An 18,863-nucleotide genomic window follows, 5' to 3' on the forward strand; every position below is an offset into this window, starting at 1 on the left:
CAGGACAGTGATAGTGATGATGAAATGCTAAGGGAGATTAGAGAGGCTATCAAAATAAAAAACTCAATAATAGTGAGGGATTTCAGTTATCCCCACATTGACTGGGTACATGTCACCTCAGGACAAAATGCAGAGACAAAATTTCTCAATACTTTAAATGACTGCTTCTTGGAGCAGCTGGTACAGGAACCCACAACGGGAGAGGCAACTCGCAGTCTAGTCCTGAGTGGAGCGCAGGATCTGGTCCAAGAGGTAACTATAACAGGACCGCTTGGAAATAGTGACCATAATATAATAACATTTCACATTCCTGTGGTGGGAAGAACACCTCAACAGCCCAGCACTGTGGCATTTAATTTCAGAAAAGGGAACTATGCAAAAATGAGGAGGTTAGTTAAACAGATATTAAAAGGTACAGTGACTAGAATGAAGTCACTGCAAGCTGCATGGACACTTTTTTCAAAGACAAACCATAATAGAGGCTCAACTTAAATGTGTACCCCAAATTAAAAAACACAGTAAAAGAACTGAAAAAGAGCCACTGTGGCATAACAACTATGTAAAAGAAGCAGTGAGAGATAAAAAAGCATCTTTTAAAAAGTGGAAGTCAGATCCTAGTGAGGTAAATAGAAAGGAGCATAAACACTGCCAAATTAAATGTAAAAATGTAATAAGAAAAGCCAAAAAGGAGTTTGAAGAACAGCTAGCCAAAAACTCAGAAGGTAATAACAAAATGGTTTTTAAGTACTTCAGAAGCAGGAAGCCTGCTAAACAACCATTGGGGCCCCTGGACGATCGAGATACAAAAGGAGCACTTAAAGACGATAAAGTCATCACAGAGAAACTAAATGAATTCTTTGCTTCAGTCTTCACAGCTGAGGATGTTAGGGAGATTCCCAAACCTGAGCCATCTTTTGTAGGTGACAAATCTGAGGAATTGTCACAGATTGAAGTGTCACTAGAGGAGGTTTTGGAATTAATTGAGAAACTTAACAGTAACAAGTCACTGGGACCAGATAGCATTCACCCAAGAGTTCTGAAAGAACTCAAATGTGAAATTGCGGAACTATTAACTATGGTTTGTAATCTGTCCTTTAAATCAGCTACTGTACCCTATGACTGGAAGATAGCTAATGTAACACCAATGTTTAAGAAGGCCTCTAGAGGTGATCCTGGCAGTTACAGACTGGTAAGTCTAATGTCAGTACCGGGCAAATTAGTTGAAACAATAGTAAAGAATAAAATTGTCAGACACATAGAAGAACATAAATTGTTGCGCAAAAGTCAACATGGTTTCTGTAAAGGGAGATCGTGTCTTACTAATCTATTAGAGTTCTTTGAGGGGGTCAACAAACATGTGGACAAGGGGGATCCAGTGGCCATAGTGTACTTAGATTTCCAGAAAGCCTTTGTCAAGGTTCCTCACCAAAGGCTCTTACGTAAATTAAGTTGTCATGGGATAAGAGGGAAGATCCTTTCATGGATTGAAAACTGGTTAAAGGACAGGGAACAAAGGGTAGGAATAAAATGGTAAATTTTCAGAATGGAGAGGGGTAACTAGTGGTGTTCCCCAAGGGTCAGTCATGTTCAGCTTACTCATAAATGACCTGGAGAAAGGGGTAAACAGTGAGGTGGCAAAGTTTGCAGATGATACTAAACTGCTCAAGATAGTTAAGACCAAAGCATACTGTGAAGAACTTCAAAAAGATCTCACAAAACTAAGTGATTGGGCAACAAATGAAATTTAATGTGGATAAATGTAAAGTAATGCACATTGGAAAAAATAACCCCAACTATACATACAATATGATGAGGGCTAATTTAGCTACAACTAATCAGGAGAAAGATCTTGGAATCATCGTGGATAGTTCTGTGAAGACGTCCACGCAGTTTGCAGCGGCAGTGAAAAAAGCAAATGGGATGTTAGGAATCATTAAAAAAGGGACAGAGAATAAGACAGAGAATATCTTATTGCCCTTCTATAAATCCATGGTACGCCCACATCTTGAATACTGCGTACAGATGTGGTCCCCTCATCTCAAAAAAGATATACTGGCATTAGAAAATGGCCAGGAAAGGGCAACTAAAATGATTAGGGGGTTGGAACGGGTCCCATATGAGGAGAGATTAAAGAGGCTAGGACTTTTCAGCTTGGAAAAGAGGAGACGAAGGGGGGATATGACAGAGATACATAAAATCATGAGTGGTGTGGAGAAAGTCAATAAGGAAAAGTTATTTACTTGTTCCCATAATATAAGAACTAGGGCTACCAAATGAAATTAATGGGTAGCAGGTTTAAAACAAATAAAAGGAAGTTCTTCTTCATTCAGTGCAAAGTCAACCTGTGGAACTCCTTGCTTGAGGAGGTTGTGAAGGCTAGGACTATAACAGGGTTTAAAAGAGAAATGGATAAATTCATGGAGGTTAAATCCATTAATGGCTATTTGCCTGGATGAGTAAGGAATGGTGTCCCTAACCTCTGTTTTCAGAGGGTGGAGATGGATGGCAGGAGAGAGATCACTTGATTATTACCTGTTAGGTTCACTCCCTCTGGGGTACCTGGCATTGGCCACTGTCGGTAGACAGGATACTGGGCTGGATGGACCTTTGGTCTGATCCAGTATGGCCATTCTTACGTTTTTATGTTCCCTGACCACCCCGCCCAGAATCTCCGCCCCATCCAACCTCCCACTGCTCCCTGTCCCCGACTGCCCCCCAGGACCTTCTGCCCCTTATCCAACCGCCTGCCCCCGCTCCCCAACCCCTTACCATGCCGGAGCCAGCCACACCGCCGTGCTGCCCGGCAAGAGCAGCAGGTCAGAGTGCTGGCGATGCAGTGAGCTGACGCTGTGGGGGAAGAGGAACGGCAGGGGAGGGGCCGGGGGCTAGCTTCCCGGGCCGGGAGCTCAGGGGCCAGACAGGATGTGGCCCGCAGGCCATAGTTTGCCCACCTCTGGCCTGTACGCATATCGCCCTTAATCTAAACCCTAACCTTTCCTTGCAAATTTTGGTAAATTCCATTCAGCCTGATTACTTCCATCTCTGGGGAGGGGGAAAGAGCCTGCTTGCTGCAATTTCTATGTCCTCAGTGTGTGTCTGTCAGAGACTCCCCTCATGGCCATTGCTGAAAGCCCACTTATCCACCTTCCTGCCTAGCCTAGCATCTTCCAGATGTTCATAACCTCTTTACTCATAGGACTAGGCCTACACAAAGAAAACTGATTGGAGCCAGGCATGGACATTCCCCTATTAATAGCTTCCCCCATTGTTTCCTTAAAGAGCCTTATCTTTGTCATTGTTTCATTTCTGTTTGTGTCACCCATAATAGCCTCCTTTGATTTAACTCCTCAAAGTCCAGCAAGGTTATATCAATCAGGTAAACTATTATTTTTATAAATATATGATATTTATAAAAAATAATACTCATAACTCCCTCTTTCTGCCTACTGATCACTAACACCCCAAAAGAAAGAGGAGTTGAAAGTATGTTGGCCAACTATCCTCTCACCACCCCCACCCCAAATATCTGAGAGTGAACCGTCCCCTAAAGACATGAGGATGGAAGGCAGAGGGCCACTACCCTTTGCCCTGAGAATAAAATTATGATGAAAGCTTGATGCTTTATGAAGAGGTACACTCAAGGGCAGAGGGGATTCCATCTTAGTCAGGCAACTGAAAACCAAAACCAGGCCAAAGTCCCAAGTCTTTATCAAAAGATGTGTTGAAGTTTGTTGAAGTGCTAGGGGAACCTTGCTGAGTGTCACTGTCACAGCAACAACTGAAACCACAAGTGAGTTTCCCCTATTTAGTGAAAGATTTTCATAGCCTACGAGTTGCTCATTTCCTCTCTGCTGATTAAGGAAGGGGGATCACAATCCACAACCTCAAGGGAAACATTATAAAATGGTGAAAAATAGGGAAGACATTTTCATTGCTTGAAGGATCAATGCTAAAAAGACAGATGCACTGTGGGCCTGATCCTCCTCTCAGGTATCATCCTGGTATAATACACTGAAAACACTGGTATAATCCACCAAATTTACTCAAGTGAGTCCTGATTAACACTGGTGTGAAAGGATAGTCCAGCCTTGAATCTTTAGTCTTAGGAGCAGTTATTTCTGGTAAGCTGCAATGTGAGATATGAATAATGATTTTCCCTTCATAATCCACAAATGATTTTATAAGTGTCTGTGTGTTTGCACATGTATGCACGCACCCACAAACAGACAGATAGTCCACGCATATATCGAGAGAGTTTTCTGCAACTCCAAATGGCATGTGAACTTTCTTGTACAGGTCCCTTACTGGTTTGGTATACTCCCCTGACCCATCTTGCAAACACTACTCCTTGAGATGTGATAAAGTGCTTGTCTTAATGTTGCCAGGTCTGGACTACATCTTAGAAGAGAGTCAAAGGTAATAGGTCTAATAGTCATGTAGATATCTTGATAGAGCAATGATATTAATGGGACTGAAATGCAGAGAAAAGTACAGTATTTTATCCAGTTCAGAGGTTCTTCCACATATATCTATTATCAGAACTTTCACTAACAAGAGGCACTCAGAGAACTGAAAACCTCTTTGATATGAAACATGAGAGAGAATGACAGGCAAGATGTCAGCCACAGACCACACTAAATATATGGACACAGGGAAAGTACTTTCATGCACTGTGTAGCAAAAGAAACAAATCTTTCCATAGTCAGGTGTCCTCTTCAGAAGACAACAAAATGGCATTTTTTTTTTAAGAGTCACACATTTTGGCTTTTGTTTTCACCACTACCAAGAATACTATCCAATGGCCTAGCTGATGGTTATTGGTTGAGTTTTCTTTCACTTTTTGGTCTGTTCAATGTATCTGAATTCTTTACTGTGCTTCAGATTTGTTTTCTATTCAGAATCCTGAAGTGTGACATTAGCCTACAAAGGAAATGTACATTCACAGAGTCATGTGAATTCTGACGCCCAAAGAGTCAATATAGGTGTCACCTTGAGCAGGTTACTAGATCTCCCAGTATCTCAATTTCCCTATCTGTGAAATGAGGTTGATGCTTACCTAAATCAGATGAAAACATTATAACTTCACGTACAATGATAGCACATAGAAACCAAAAAGATTTAGCAGATCAAGACTTTTAGAATGACATCTCACTAGGCATTCACACAACATATCATAATTATATGACAGTGGCGCATATGGGGGTGCCTTGGTGTCACAGTAAATATTTAGCATTTTTTAAAAAGTGACCTGTCATTATCAAGTTGAATGCAAAACTTGCACTGGATATACATACAACACTAGCTTTCTTTCTGCAGCCAAGAACAGGAACAACTAATGTGTCTCTGATGTCTGTCTTTCAGATTCAGTGCAGGATTGTCCACGTAATTGTCATGGGAATGGCGAGTGTGTATCTGGAGTCTGTCACTGTTTTCCAGGATTCCATGGTGCTGATTGTGCTAAAGGTACTATTTACCCTATGTTAATTATTATTCTACAATTTGTGTTAGGCTTTGACATAGGAGTGGATCTCCAGAACAGGTTAGTTACATGGATTCTATTGAGATCCAAGAAGTAGATTTTATATATCTATAAAGGTGTGTGTGTGTGTGTGTGTGTGTATATATATATATATATATATACACACACACACACATACGCACACACAAACACACACACACCCTTTTATCTTCGATCTGATGGAGTTAAAGCAGTTGGTCAAGTGAAAATAATGCTGCATTGCTGATGAGCTTGGATAAGCGTAGTTAGTTTCTGTGCCAAGATATGTAGGAAAGAAGAATTTAATAAAAGGAAATAGCTTCATTTCCAGTAAAATCAGCTGAATTACCATGAGTGCTTTCTGATAATCATTAATTTACCTGTAATAGACAACTGATGATCTTCTTTATTTGTACATTTTGTATATTCTTTCTAGGCTAAGCATGTTTCTAATTCATAAAGGGTTTTTTTTAATCTTGTAATCTTTTTAAACTGTAATACTTACAGGACTTTCAGAGAATGAGAATGAGAGATTTATATTCAGGGAAGTATAAAAATATAAAAGGGAAGTATAAAAATAACCCTACCCTTGACGCTTATTTCAGTGAATTAACACTATGAGATCCAGTGTCACAATTTCCAAAGCTAACCACAAGTGTAAAGCACATCCATGTGTGGATGATATTGGGGTGTTGTGTAATAAATGCTTCTAGCCAAGTTGGGTTAGGTATTTTTGAGGGGTAGTGTTTCTGATAAACATATTAAACTACAAAAAATAAAGTTCAAATCATGTTCAGGGTCTCACAGACACACAAAAGCCAGAAAACTGAGAGTCAAGGAAGATACTCTTGGCTTAGCCTAGCTACTGCAATAGAGCAATATTGTATATAATCAACTGCTCTGCGGAGATCCCTTTAATTCGTGGGCATGGTGGTGTAATTTTAAAACAGGCTTCACTCTCAATTTCCTGGTTCGTGTGGGATTATGTCACACTTTCAGTACTCGCAAAAAGAAAAGGAGTACTTGTGGCACCTTAGAGACTAACAAATTTATTTGAGCATCCAATGAAGTGAGCTGTAGCTCAAGGAAGCGTATACTCAAATAAATTTGTTAGTCTCTAAGGTGCCACAAGTACTCCTTTTCTTTTTGCAAATACAGACTAACACGGCTGCTACTCTGAAAACTTTCAGTACTGTATGTTTGGGATTGTTTTCTTTGGAGTGAGGGTTCATTAATGTTCAAAGGGGGAAATATGCATTTTGGATACTATTTCAGATTCAGTGGTGACCCTTAAAAATATCCCCATTTTGCCTTAAATAAATTAATAAGTATACTTCCGTACTAGCCTTGTCACTTATGTATACTGTAGGGAATACCAAGGTGACATTATTATCTGAGACATTAAGATAACTGGCAAGTTTTACAAAGGAGACCGCTGTATATATTCAAAGCATATGGTATTACTGTGTGTGCTGTAAATGCATATTGACACTGATGCACATTTATTTGTTGTTGTTTTGTGAAAAAGTGTGTGTAGTAACTTCATGCTTGACTGCCACTCTTTAGACACCACAATCTTGGCCACTAAACATTTTATGTGCCTTCTGCATTATGCAGCAATAATTCTATATGTACTAAGCCACTTTTGGTGTAGAGGTATTACAAAATCTGTTTTAATACTGTACTTCAGATTTATGGCAGAAAACACTGTTCAGGCTCCATCAGACTAACCGTCATATTCTAGGACATTTGTCAAACAGTTATATCTCAATAAGTCTACTAGCACCATTCAATCAACACATAAGGCCTCTCCCAATCTTTCTTGCTCGTGTCTTCCGTGTGTTGTGTCTTTCCCCTTTCAAAAGCACAAGTATAGTAGTAAGCTCCATGAATTCTGGGAAGCTCTTAATTTCTTTCCCATTTATTAATGTTTGTAGTTAAACACCATGGACTATGTTTTTAGGTGCCTGTAAAAGAGCAAAATGTGTATGCATGCAAACTTCACATGTACATGTGCAGATAGATTCACATACAGTTACTGGTCTGGAACAGACCAACAACTGTAGGGCTGTGCACATGTGTGCATGATGAATATCTCACCCACTGAATATGCCTTTTAATATCTCCATTCATTTTGTGTGGATTTTTCTTTCTACTGTATGTGAGAGCCATTTGAGAGGGCAGAATTTCAAATTAGGATTCTATGTATAGCTAAGCTTAAAATAATAACATGATATACTGAAGTATATCAGTTTTAATGAAGGTAGCCTTTAGCTATTAGTTCAGTTTGTAGATAATATATTTTCAAACTGATTTTAATTTCTGAATTCCCAAACACCATACAATTCACTTTCTCCAGTTGTCCATAGAAATCTCTAGAGTATTGGCCAATGTAGCTGAAGTATGAATTAGGGGGTTCCTTGAACAGCTGTTAGAGCTTGATTCATGCAATAATACAGCAGTGTAACAGCTTCGTATAGGGTGAAATTCACCTCTGTTACAGAGGGTCAATGCAGAGCCCTTCGCAACATCTAACCCCACTTAAGGGGTTTGCAAGCGGAGGGAGTGCCTGTACACCCTGTATGTGCCATGGGAAGGGTCATCACGCCATCCCATAGTTTGTGGTGGAAGGCCACAGTGGGATGGGCTTGGGGAGGGACCACAGATCCTACATGGTGTGTATCCAGTTTCCCCAGTACTACATGTGACTGCCACTCAAGAACTGCAGCTACTCGCACAAGCCATAGGCTGGAATATTAGCCTAGCCCTGGATTTGAGTGAAAGGTGGTTTCTGCCTCCCCAGTACTCAGGCTTCATGTGAGTGGATTGGATTTCACCCATAGTGGAGAAAGCTAATACCATTACTGATCCAATCCTGACATTTATACTCAATCCTCGCTCAGGCAAAATTCCCTTTAAAATCAATGGGAGTTTAACCTGACTAAGGCCTTCATTTACCACATGAACATTTCTCATTTTACATTTTAATCTCAAGTGATTGAAGCATCACAGAAATGTAAAAGTTTTTAACTCACAGGATAATTCAGTGCGTGTGTGTCTGTCTTCAAAATATGTGTTTGCTTTAAACCTGTGCAGAAGTGGCCATAAACTGAACTGTATTGCTGGTAACTTCATAAGTGGTAATATGTCCTTAAGTATTAGCCATAAAAGTGCCCAATGACAGAGAGACAAAATAGTGTCAAGGAGGAATTCGGGGAATATGCACTTTGTAGAGACATGATTATGTTAGTTTGACACTGTGTTACATTTATTTTGTGTGTTCAGTTGTTTTTTGTCATACTTTCCATGATGCCGCTTGGGAGGTATTAAATGCATCTTCTTCCTCACCTTGACAGACTCTAATGCTTTTTCCTGTTCCTGTTCTAACACTGATTTAGGTGCTTTCAATTGGCCAATGTCCCTTGCTAAGTCAATAAGCAGGTATGATTCCTACTGCGCTGCTTTTTGAGATTTGCAGTACAGTATTTGTTTCTGAAAAAAACAACTGATCTAGCATCTTCGGAGTGTATCAAACTTACTATAATTTGTTTTACTCTTATAATGTTTTGAAGGGCATGCAAATTCTCTCCCCTCAGGGAAAAAAAAAGTTTATCCAAAGCCATCATCATACTGTTTTGCAAATGTGCTGGTACTCATACCTCTTTGAATAGTACCTTCTAAGGTGAACTTAGAGCTTGCATTATGAAATTGTTTAGCTAACTCAAAAGGTAAAATTCTGTCCAGACTTATACCAAATGCAACATCACACAGGGTTCAGATACCGTAATGATGAGCATGGTATAAACATCTACATAAATGAAAGGGTGCAAAATTTGCTCTGAACTGTTTGAGAGCTGATGACTGGCATTCTTGATTTGTGAAGAAAAGTTAATAGTCAACTAGTGATAGCTCCTGATGGTGGCCATTAAGCTGGCATTTAGCAGATACATTTCATTAATTATGCAATATAATAACCAATTTGTTTGGATTAATTTCTTGATCTAAAGTGCTTTTTTTTTAAACCAGCAATGTGTAGCATGTTCCATCAGTTGCTTCTCCTGTCTGACTGTAATAGATCTCAGTTATTTATTCTCAGCTTTTTCCTATTCTTCTTGTTTGGCTTTTTCATTATTTTATTTTCATTTTGTTTGTTTTTGGCTCGCTGGCAAAAGATGGTGCCATTTTAATAGGTATAAATACAAGGGTAGTTTTTTCTAAATTATTTTTTTCATTTTGAGCTCTTCCTTTTTTATGTTTAAAATAATTATTAAGCACATACAAAATTGTGGCATATTTCTTTATTTTGAAAGCATTTGGTATTTCTAATGGTTGCCTTTAATAAGATGGAAGCGCTTATCATTATCACTCCTTCTATATTGCATGTGTGCTTTTGACCTGCTGTATAAACACTTAACAGGTTAGATACTAAATTATTGGGTAAATAAGTAGCTAATAACTACTGAAAATGATAGCTCCTCCTTCTCGTGGTTGTCATTGAAGAAAAACAATGGTAATATTACAAAACATAAACTGTTTTAATCAGAGGCTGGTGAAACTCTTTTGGCACTCTCTGAACCTGGGGTTATTCAGAGACTTGTAGGCAGAGCAGGGATTTTCCTTTGTGTAAATATCAAGTCCCATGCCAACAATTAGGTTGGCTGGCCTTGCCTTCCTAATCTAACACCCTGAATGCTCCCATTGAAAATGGGTATGGGAGGGATTGCAGTGTGAAGTACTTGAAGGTGAAAGGGCATCTTGCTGATTTATTGATCACTCAGTTCATTTCTGCACTATACACCAGATGGGGGCCATCTCTTTTATCTATGGTGAGTGAGTGATCTTCTGCCTGTGCTAATGAGTAGCCCTTCGTAACATTTCCTTTGTATAGGATTAATGGAAATGATCTTGTCTTCTTAATTTGGTCTGAAATTATAGGAGGTGAATATAGAACAGGTGCACCAAAGACCCTAGCACATTCAGTGAATAGTGTGTGACAGAATAGCCTTGGCCTCTTGCCTGCCTGGCTGATGGTCCTTTACTCTGTTCTCAGTCAATGAGGGAGAAATGTTCAGTCCATGTTTAATGCTACCCCATTCACTGCTTGTGGTGTATTATTCAACTGAATCACTTCAGTTTGGCACATCAACAAAACAGAAGTCCAAGAGGAAAACAAGGATGCCCAACAGTGAAATGCAGTTTGTGGGATCACCAGAGCTAGAACAGAAAGGATGGTGGAAGGAGACAGAAGTGACAAGAGGGGAGAGGGAGGAAAGGAGAAAGGGTAGCCAAAAAAAAACCTTACTGCCAAATATGTTCCATGAGCTCACAGCTCAAGAAGTGTTTCAGCATGTGGAATATATTTAAGGATCAAATAGGTACTATTTCTTTTTAAAATGCTGTATTCATGATTTGCAGCTGATACATACCCCACATTCAGTGTATTCAGCTTCCTTCCTACCATCTCTTCTTATGTCTGTCTTTGGGTATTTCTTTCTGTATCCACTGCAATAGAAGCTGCAAAGTGTCTTTCATTCCTTGCTTTTTGGTCTCACTGTGAACTTATGCAGCCTTCAAACTCTTACCAAGATAAGACTGGTTACCTTTTGTTATGTGCCTGTTCTGAAGTTTTAGCCTATGTGAATCAGCAATTAGTGATGAGTGCATTATAAATTTCCAAATCTTCATCATGCTAATCACATATTTTTTCAGCTGATTTTCTGCATTCCTGGCAGGTGAGCAATATCATTGGTTGTCATGCAAAGATCTCCAGGTTCAAAGCTAGCATGGTGTTTTTAGTGTGAGTTTTCACTTTTACCGTGCGTTTCTTCCCAGTTTCACATGAGTGCTGCCTGCCCTTAAAAAATTACATCATTTGCATCATTAAAATGTATTTTGCTCCATTAAACATGTCAGATTTAACTGCAGAACAAATAAATTGACTTCCAGCCCAGCTTGATAGTTATGGATGGTCATTGGCATCTGTCAGCTGTTCCATGGGGTTTGTGAAATGAGTTTGTGGCCTTAATCCAGTTCCTAGTGGACAGGTGTCTCCACCATAAAATCCAGCATCATGATTGCCAATCTAAACCGATGCCAAGAACTAAACTCATTCTTTGCGGTGCTCACTCCAAAACCAGGCTAAGGCACACAGCCAGTCAATAGTAGAGCAAGGAATAGAACCCAGGAGTTCTGACTTTTAGTCCTAAAATCTCACCCCACCACACATGGATTTTACTGAATATTAAAGGTTAAAACATGGGACTGGAAAGTCAGGACTTCTGAGTTCTATCTCTAGCTCTACTATTGATTCCCTGTGTGACTCAAGGGAAGTCATTCAACACTCTGCACTTCAGTTTACTGTCCTTCGAGAACATATAGCTACCTCTGCAATACCTGACAGGGCCATTGTGGACATTTATTAATGTATGTAAGGCTTGTCACATACGGGGAAAGTATGGTTGTGACACAGGTGCACAGATGATGCTGTAGCCCATGCAAAAAAGACCTTTAAGAAGCCTCCCATCCCTGCATTGCTATAAGTGGTGTTTTTGGAAAGAGATGATTACCAGCTTCCAGCTTCCGGCCTTGTGAACATCTGAGATAACAGTCTTTAAAGTGACTACAATTTTGGTATACAAAAACCATTTTAGGTCATCATTTTTAGAGGTTTCTATGACCTTCCTTGAACGCTGAGTTGGACTCAGGATAACTAAAGAAATTGGCTTTACAGGCAGAGGAAATAGCCTTTTTTTAAAGCTTTTCTAAAATAGTTTTTCTGTAACCCATGTGGTATATACACAATACATGATGGTGTGGTATATGATTTTATTAGCATTCCTTTTGGATGACCTTTAATAATTTTCTCAGGGCTTTATCATCCATGAGTAAAGTGGCCATTCCAAACTCATGCCAATAAAATCTTTATATCACACCATGCTGTCATACATTCCTTGTATGTGCATGTGCATGGTGATTTGCAAGACTGGAGGTGGGCATGTTCCCTTTCCCAAAGAGCTGACAGTCTAACACAGAGAGGACAACAGTATGTGTAATGGGGGCAAGTGTGTTGTTTAGGAGAGCGAATAGCAAGGACTGCTGGAATAAGAGGAATAAAGAACGACTCAGAAGCTGAGAAAGAGGGCACTTCGCAGGCAAGAAGTTTGGATCTTTGAGGGCAGCATACCAGTATCTACTGACTCAAAGCTGAGAGTGGAGGAGGTAGTAGGATGAGAGGATGGAAAGGACTGACTGGGGGAATTATAACAAAGATATAAATTGGCATCAGATTATACATAGAATTATACACTAATATTATATCCTATAGTGCAGTGTGTCTCATGTTGTCCGTATTGCCAGATGCCACAGTTGGCCACCACACTGGTAGGTGAAAAGTAATGAAATTGTATGACATAATGATTTTCTGATTCCACAGTGTTCTCATCCCAAGGAGCACATCTTCTTTTGCATTTCCTCAGTAGTTAGGCATCTTACTTTCGGGGTTAGAGACTGAGGCCAAAGACATTGCAACAGAATTATCTTGCTTCATGATTTTGGTAATTAATTGATCTTTAAATATTCATGGTAAATAGGCCCAATGGCCTGTGATGAGATGTTAGATGCGGTGGGATCTGAGTTACTACAGAAAATTCTTTCCTGGGTATCTGGCTGGTGAATCTTGCCCATATACTCAGGTTTTAGCTGATCGCCATATTTGGGGTCGGGAAGGAATTTTCCTCCAGGGCAGATTGGCAGAGGCCCTGGAGGTTTTTCGCCTTCCTCTGTAGCATGGGGCAAGGGTCACTTGCCGAAGGATTCTCTGCTCCTTGAAGTCTTTAAACCACGATTTGAGGACTTCAGTAGCTCAGACATAGGTGAGAGGTTTTTCGCAGGAGTGGGTGGGTGAGATTCTGTGGCCTGCGTTTTGCAGGAGGTCGGACTAGATGATCATAATGGTCCCTTCTGACCTTAGTATCTATGAATCTATGGTTCCTTCAAAGTGGGACTGAGGTACATTGGCTGGCGAGTGTCAGAAAGTTTGTGCTGCTGTTACCGATGCTTGAAAGCTTCTGGAAACACTGGTAAAATGTCCTCCTTAACAGCTTTTCCGTGGACAGCATTGTAATAAGATTTTCAGATTTATTAAAAGGTGAGCAAGGTCCACACTCACTTGTTCTTTCCGGGTCTGATCCAAAGCCCATTAAGTCAATAGGAGTCTTTCCAGTGACTTCAGTGTGCTTTGTCTCAGGTCTTGCTCCCTCACCTAAATGCATGTATGTATACATGCGGAAGCTAAAATTAATGTTCATGTCAATGGATCCCCTGTGGCTAAGAGCTTTAGCTTTAGTAAGGTCTCCAGTGCATGAGAAGTTGGCATCCCATGTTTGGAGATACCTGGGATTTTCCAGACCATATCAGCCCCTTTATGATGAGTTAAAAATATTTTCCCAGTGCTATGTATCTTCAGCTAAAGTCTGAGAATCACTGTTCTGCAATAATCATGCTTTGCAAGGCTGCTGTTTTACTCACTGTGACATAAAGTTTTTCCTCTTGTGTACTTAACATTGCTTAAATGTAGTTTATTTTTGTGTTTAATTGTCTTAGCTTACCTACTGGTGTTACAATCTGCATTTTGTTTTCTTTTCAAGTTACGTTGTCTCCATAGCCTTGCACCGATATTTTAAAGTTCCATTTAGTTTTAACTCTTTCTCTTTGGGCTTGTAGGTGGCATCATCTTGAAAACTTTGTGGTGATGCTAAAAGTCATTTAAGCAAAAAGTGGAGCTGCATTCATTGTTGCAAATTAAGCAATGAAATTAAGTTGTTGTGCCAACTCCCTATATGTTTGTCATATCTAAGTAATAGGAGTGGTCCTGAAGCAAAACCCCCAGCTCTGAATGTCCCTGTTCTTGTGAGATGTTAAAATCTGAATTTGAATCTAGACTTGAATCTTTGGCCTGGACCCATCTGCATTAAACACCAATGCTTCTAGTTGGATTAAACTCAGTTAGCTGCCAAACTGCTTTACTTGCTCGATCGAAATTATTTCGCTGCTCAAATTTAGCAACAAATTTCAATACCTGTAGCAGGTTTATATGTATAGAACTCGGTAACTTAAGCATCTTTCAGTTAAACCATTTTTGATAACAATGATAACTTATATAATGTGAATTAAAATGAGACCCAAAGCAATTTGAGAATATTTTGGTATTAAACACCTAGAAGTTATACTGAGAAACCCACCTCAACCCTATGCAGTCTGCTGCCGCAGTCCATCTTAGCTCTGGCCAGGCTGCTGCCTCAGTTCGGCTGGCTTTAGCCAGGCAGCCCTAACGAGAGCATTGCCACAGGAGCAGCTAAGGGTTACACATCCTTCCCTTGAAAGTTAGCCAAAATGTTATCTAAAATATTTAAAGAGGCGCCTCTTTTCTCCCCTATCCTTTTCCAGGTGTGTGTTGAGGTTTGCATGGTGAGTCAGTGCATGTCTATTGTAGACCTGTAAGGAGGACTTAAGGCATTGTACATTGGGCAAGAGAGTTCAGCTATTTAACTGTTCTTCTCTCTCTTCTTTCCTAGAAGCTTGAAAGCCCATCTGTTTTTTACCGTCATTGGCTGTTTGTACTGGAAGAGCAGTGGAAGTGTCCAAGTTTAGATATTTTAGATATCCCTTCCTCCTCCCCCTTTTCAGTGATGAAGTTAACAGAGCTCTAACTTAGGTTCCCAGGTGCTTGCCTGTGACGATTGTCTGTTTCGACTTCTATTTCCCTCAAATGCTCCTCAGTGGAGGATAGAAAACACTATTTCTTGCTGTGTACATTCCTGGGTTTTATCAGCCACGCAATCGCTATTCCTAGGATTCTCAAAGCCGAGGACCAATGTTAGTGCTCACCACAGATCACAAATGATGATAGTTGAAAGCAGAAGTGCTTGTATTAGTGTACTATTTGGACCCTGAATCACCTGATTTCAAATATCAGCTAAGATGTTCCCTTCCCTTTCCCAGTCCCCAAAGAACTTCCAGTTCCAGTTTTCCCATGCCTGAAACCCTTCCCTAGCAGGTCAGCACCATTGCTCATCCCTAAACACTTCTTCAGAGAAAACAGTGGCGTCTCCCTCACCCAGCATCTTTAAGGGTCCAACTAGACCCACGGGGTGGCTAGCTGCATTACTTCTCCTCACTTCATCTTAGTGGAGGTGGCAAGCAGGCTCCCACCTCCTCAATCTACCATTAAATATAGAGTCAGGTATTGGACAAAGGATATTTGGTCCACATTTGTCTCACAAAATATTTGTCATATTTGAATGCTTTTTGTATTTGTCCGTTGCTAGGGGCTGGTTTATTAGTGATTTATTAATTGTATTACTGTAGAACCTAGAAGCCCTAGTCATTTACCTGGACCCCATTGTGCTAGGTACTGTACAAACACAGACCAAAAAAGATAATCTCTGCTCCCAAAGAGCTTACAATATAAGATTTGTTATGGCTCCATAATGATTAGTCTCAGGATACAGGGTGCAATATTCCACCTGGTAAACACACATATAGAGATACACTCATCTTTGTGAGACTGTTGTTTACATTATAATATCTGTAAGCAAAGCAGCCATCTAATGGAGGCAGATAATTTGTAGGACAGTGCAGGAAGGGATAGAAAAAGCTTTCACTCTGACACCTAAGATTACACCGACAATAATAATGAGAAAAACGGTGACCTGTTTGATAAATTTTGGCCAAAGCAAATGTTTCGTGAGCATTCAGAAGGATGTAAATATTCATTATGTAATTAATGCTGCTCAGTCACTTCTTAAAAAACCCTAGAATTTTTTTGTAGAGCAGCTTAAGTACTTATCGATTGAGAACTTTTATAACTCTCAAAATGGAGGCATCCCCATATCTCTACAGGTATTTTAAATGAATTGAATTAATCATAGGCTTAAAAGTCTCTAGCGATCTTCGTTAGCTTCCCTGGGTTTAATTAAAACATCTGTGCGCTTTTAATTTATCGATTCATCCAACTCATATGTCATGTTTTTAACACACCCCAGCATGCTCTGCATCATTTTTAACCCAATTTCCACTTAACTAAAGCAATTAAATTCACCCCGGATTAATTAAAGCATCCATACTTTAGTGCTTAAGTCAGCGTGTGCTGCTTTCCCCACATGGTTTCTGAATGTCAGAGATTTGACACACCTGATGAGTTTTTTGTCCTTCTGGAAATTTTTCTGTGAATCCCTTTCTTGCTTACTAATGTGCAGTTTGACAGAACTAGAATAGGGAACTTGGTAAGCCTCAAGTTTGGGCCACAGAACTAAAGTCTTGTAGATCATGGCTGTTGTGAATGACCATGTATTTTGAGTCTCTGTGCATACCTGTTTCACCACAGCCCTGTCAGAGTCCCACAACCTGGCATCATTTTTGGTTAACAATGACATCAAAGCATTCTGACTAGCAGACCAAAGTTTAGGTTTCTGTATATCTCCTGCAACAGCTGATGACATTCCTAAAACTAAAAGAGACAGGGAGCATTCCTTAAGCTTCCTTAGGTGTTAGTGAAACAGGAAAACACTGAATCTTGAACTAATATCTTAGCAGGTAAGTAAAGGGGGAAGTAGTTTTTAACTGTTGTGGCCCAAATCTTGAGCTGAGTGTTCACTGCAGTTTAGGATGTGGTGTATAAAAGTTGCTTAAAGTCACTTTGGCTTTTCCCTGATCCTGGTTTGATCTGTGCCAGCAAACTCCTAAGCATAAGTACGAGCAGCCTGAAGTCTCCTTGAAATTGTGCCATTTGCCAACAGCCCTAAGGAGCCCTTACAACAGCTAGCAATTTCCAGGGCATAAGGACAGCTCAGCCATTCCCCTTGTTTCCTGGCCATGTACCCTTCACGAGATGGATGAAATAGCTGGAGAAAAGGGGTCTTGGGGCCACTCAATCTAAGGATCCCCCGATACTGTGGAGGATTCTCTAGTGAACAGTTATGTCAGATTTAAGGCAGCTTTGTTCCAGGGGAGCAGCACAAAGATAACCTAGTGTAACCTGGGATCTGGCCTTATATCTTTGCATTTTCACATCTATACAGGTACCTACGATAAACTCTTGGTCCAGTTACATGTCAAAATGTGCACCTGGTTGATTAAAATGAGTCTGAATAGAATTCAGGAGAGCCTGTTTTGTCAAACAAAACCAGCAGCTCCTGAAGTCCCCACACCTGAAACATTGATTTCTCTGACCCCTTTTGATCTCTGATTTTTAGCAAGCACTAGACAAAGCAAAACCACCTTTGTACCACCTTTCTGATGTTTTCAAACAGAGTGCCTAAAATCAGGCTCCTAAATAAAAGTGGGCTGAGACTTGCAGCTTATAGTGATTTCAGTGGCATTAGTGAGTGAAAATGAGACTACTTACATTCAGGAACGTAAATAAGATTTAGGAAGCTAACCTTAGTCATCCAGGTCTGGTCTAAGTCTAAATTATGGAAGGCTTTGATATATGACTGTAGGACTAAATTCAGCCCTAGCATTAGCAAAGGATAACTCCATTAGCTAGACAGAAGTTTCACCTGCTTACATTAGGGCAGAATTTGCCCACTAGGATTCTTATAGAGATAAACTAGCATGTGTTGTTGAAATGTTTCACTTGGGTTGCTAAGGAAAAAATCAAGAAAGATACAGGTAGTAGAACCTTACTGTAATGTTATTTTGCAGATCTATGAAATAGGTTGTTGTAGGTGACCTATTTCACATAAATCTTTGCAGCAGTGGGACCTTATTTCCAGTTGAGTTTGATGCTGAGAGTGAAATGGTTGGTCTTGTGAACAATAATCCATCTCCCTCTCACACGATATGCACGCTATATCAGTAGCAGCAGCTTAATCTTTGTTAAGAGGCAGTCCTGGTTTGAGTTATTACAGAGGCTGAATTAATTATTCCCTGGAGAAAGTATTCCCAGAAGGTCAGCTTTGAGATCATTGGTAAGAAGTTCATACTATATCTGTCTCTACTACAGTTCCCAGTGGAATAATAAAGAACTTCATTTCTAATTTGGCAGTTCTGTACTTTATATATCATAAAAAGAAAAGGAGGACTTGTGGCACCTTAGAGACTAACCAATTTATTTGAGCATAAGCTTTCGTGAGCTACAGCTCACTTCATCAGATGCATACTGTGGAAACTGCAGAAGATATAATGTCTTACTCTGAAACCTTTATATATCATATAAACACATAACTAGGAAATTGTGCAGCTTTGTCTAAACAGCATACAAGTATTGCACTACCACTGGGAATGCAGATTTTTTTGAGAGAAATTATGTTAAGCACTGAGTGTTAATGAAACAATATTAAGAATCTGAATAAAAATTCTACTGTTG

General features: G+C 39.9%; 1 protein-coding gene across 6 annotated transcripts in view; it reads left to right on the forward strand.

Moving 5' to 3' along the window:
- The window catches only part of TENM2 (teneurin transmembrane protein 2), a 2,093,216-nt gene that overhangs the window by 1,942,534 nt on the left and 131,819 nt on the right, over positions 1 to 18,863 (forward strand). For all 6 annotated transcript variants that reach the window (XM_048860042.2, XM_048860041.2, XM_048860043.2 and 3 more), the window contains one exon: positions 5,362 to 5,463. In XM_048860042.2, the coding sequence (XP_048715999.2) occupies positions 5,362 to 5,463 (102 nt within the window). The remainder of the gene's footprint in view (positions 1 to 5,361; positions 5,464 to 18,863) is intronic.

This window comes from Caretta caretta, chromosome 8 (assembly GCF_965140235.1).
Source record: "Caretta caretta isolate rCarCar2 chromosome 8, rCarCar1.hap1, whole genome shotgun sequence".
In the NCBI taxonomy this organism is placed as follows: domain Eukaryota; kingdom Metazoa; phylum Chordata; order Testudines; family Cheloniidae; genus Caretta; species Caretta caretta.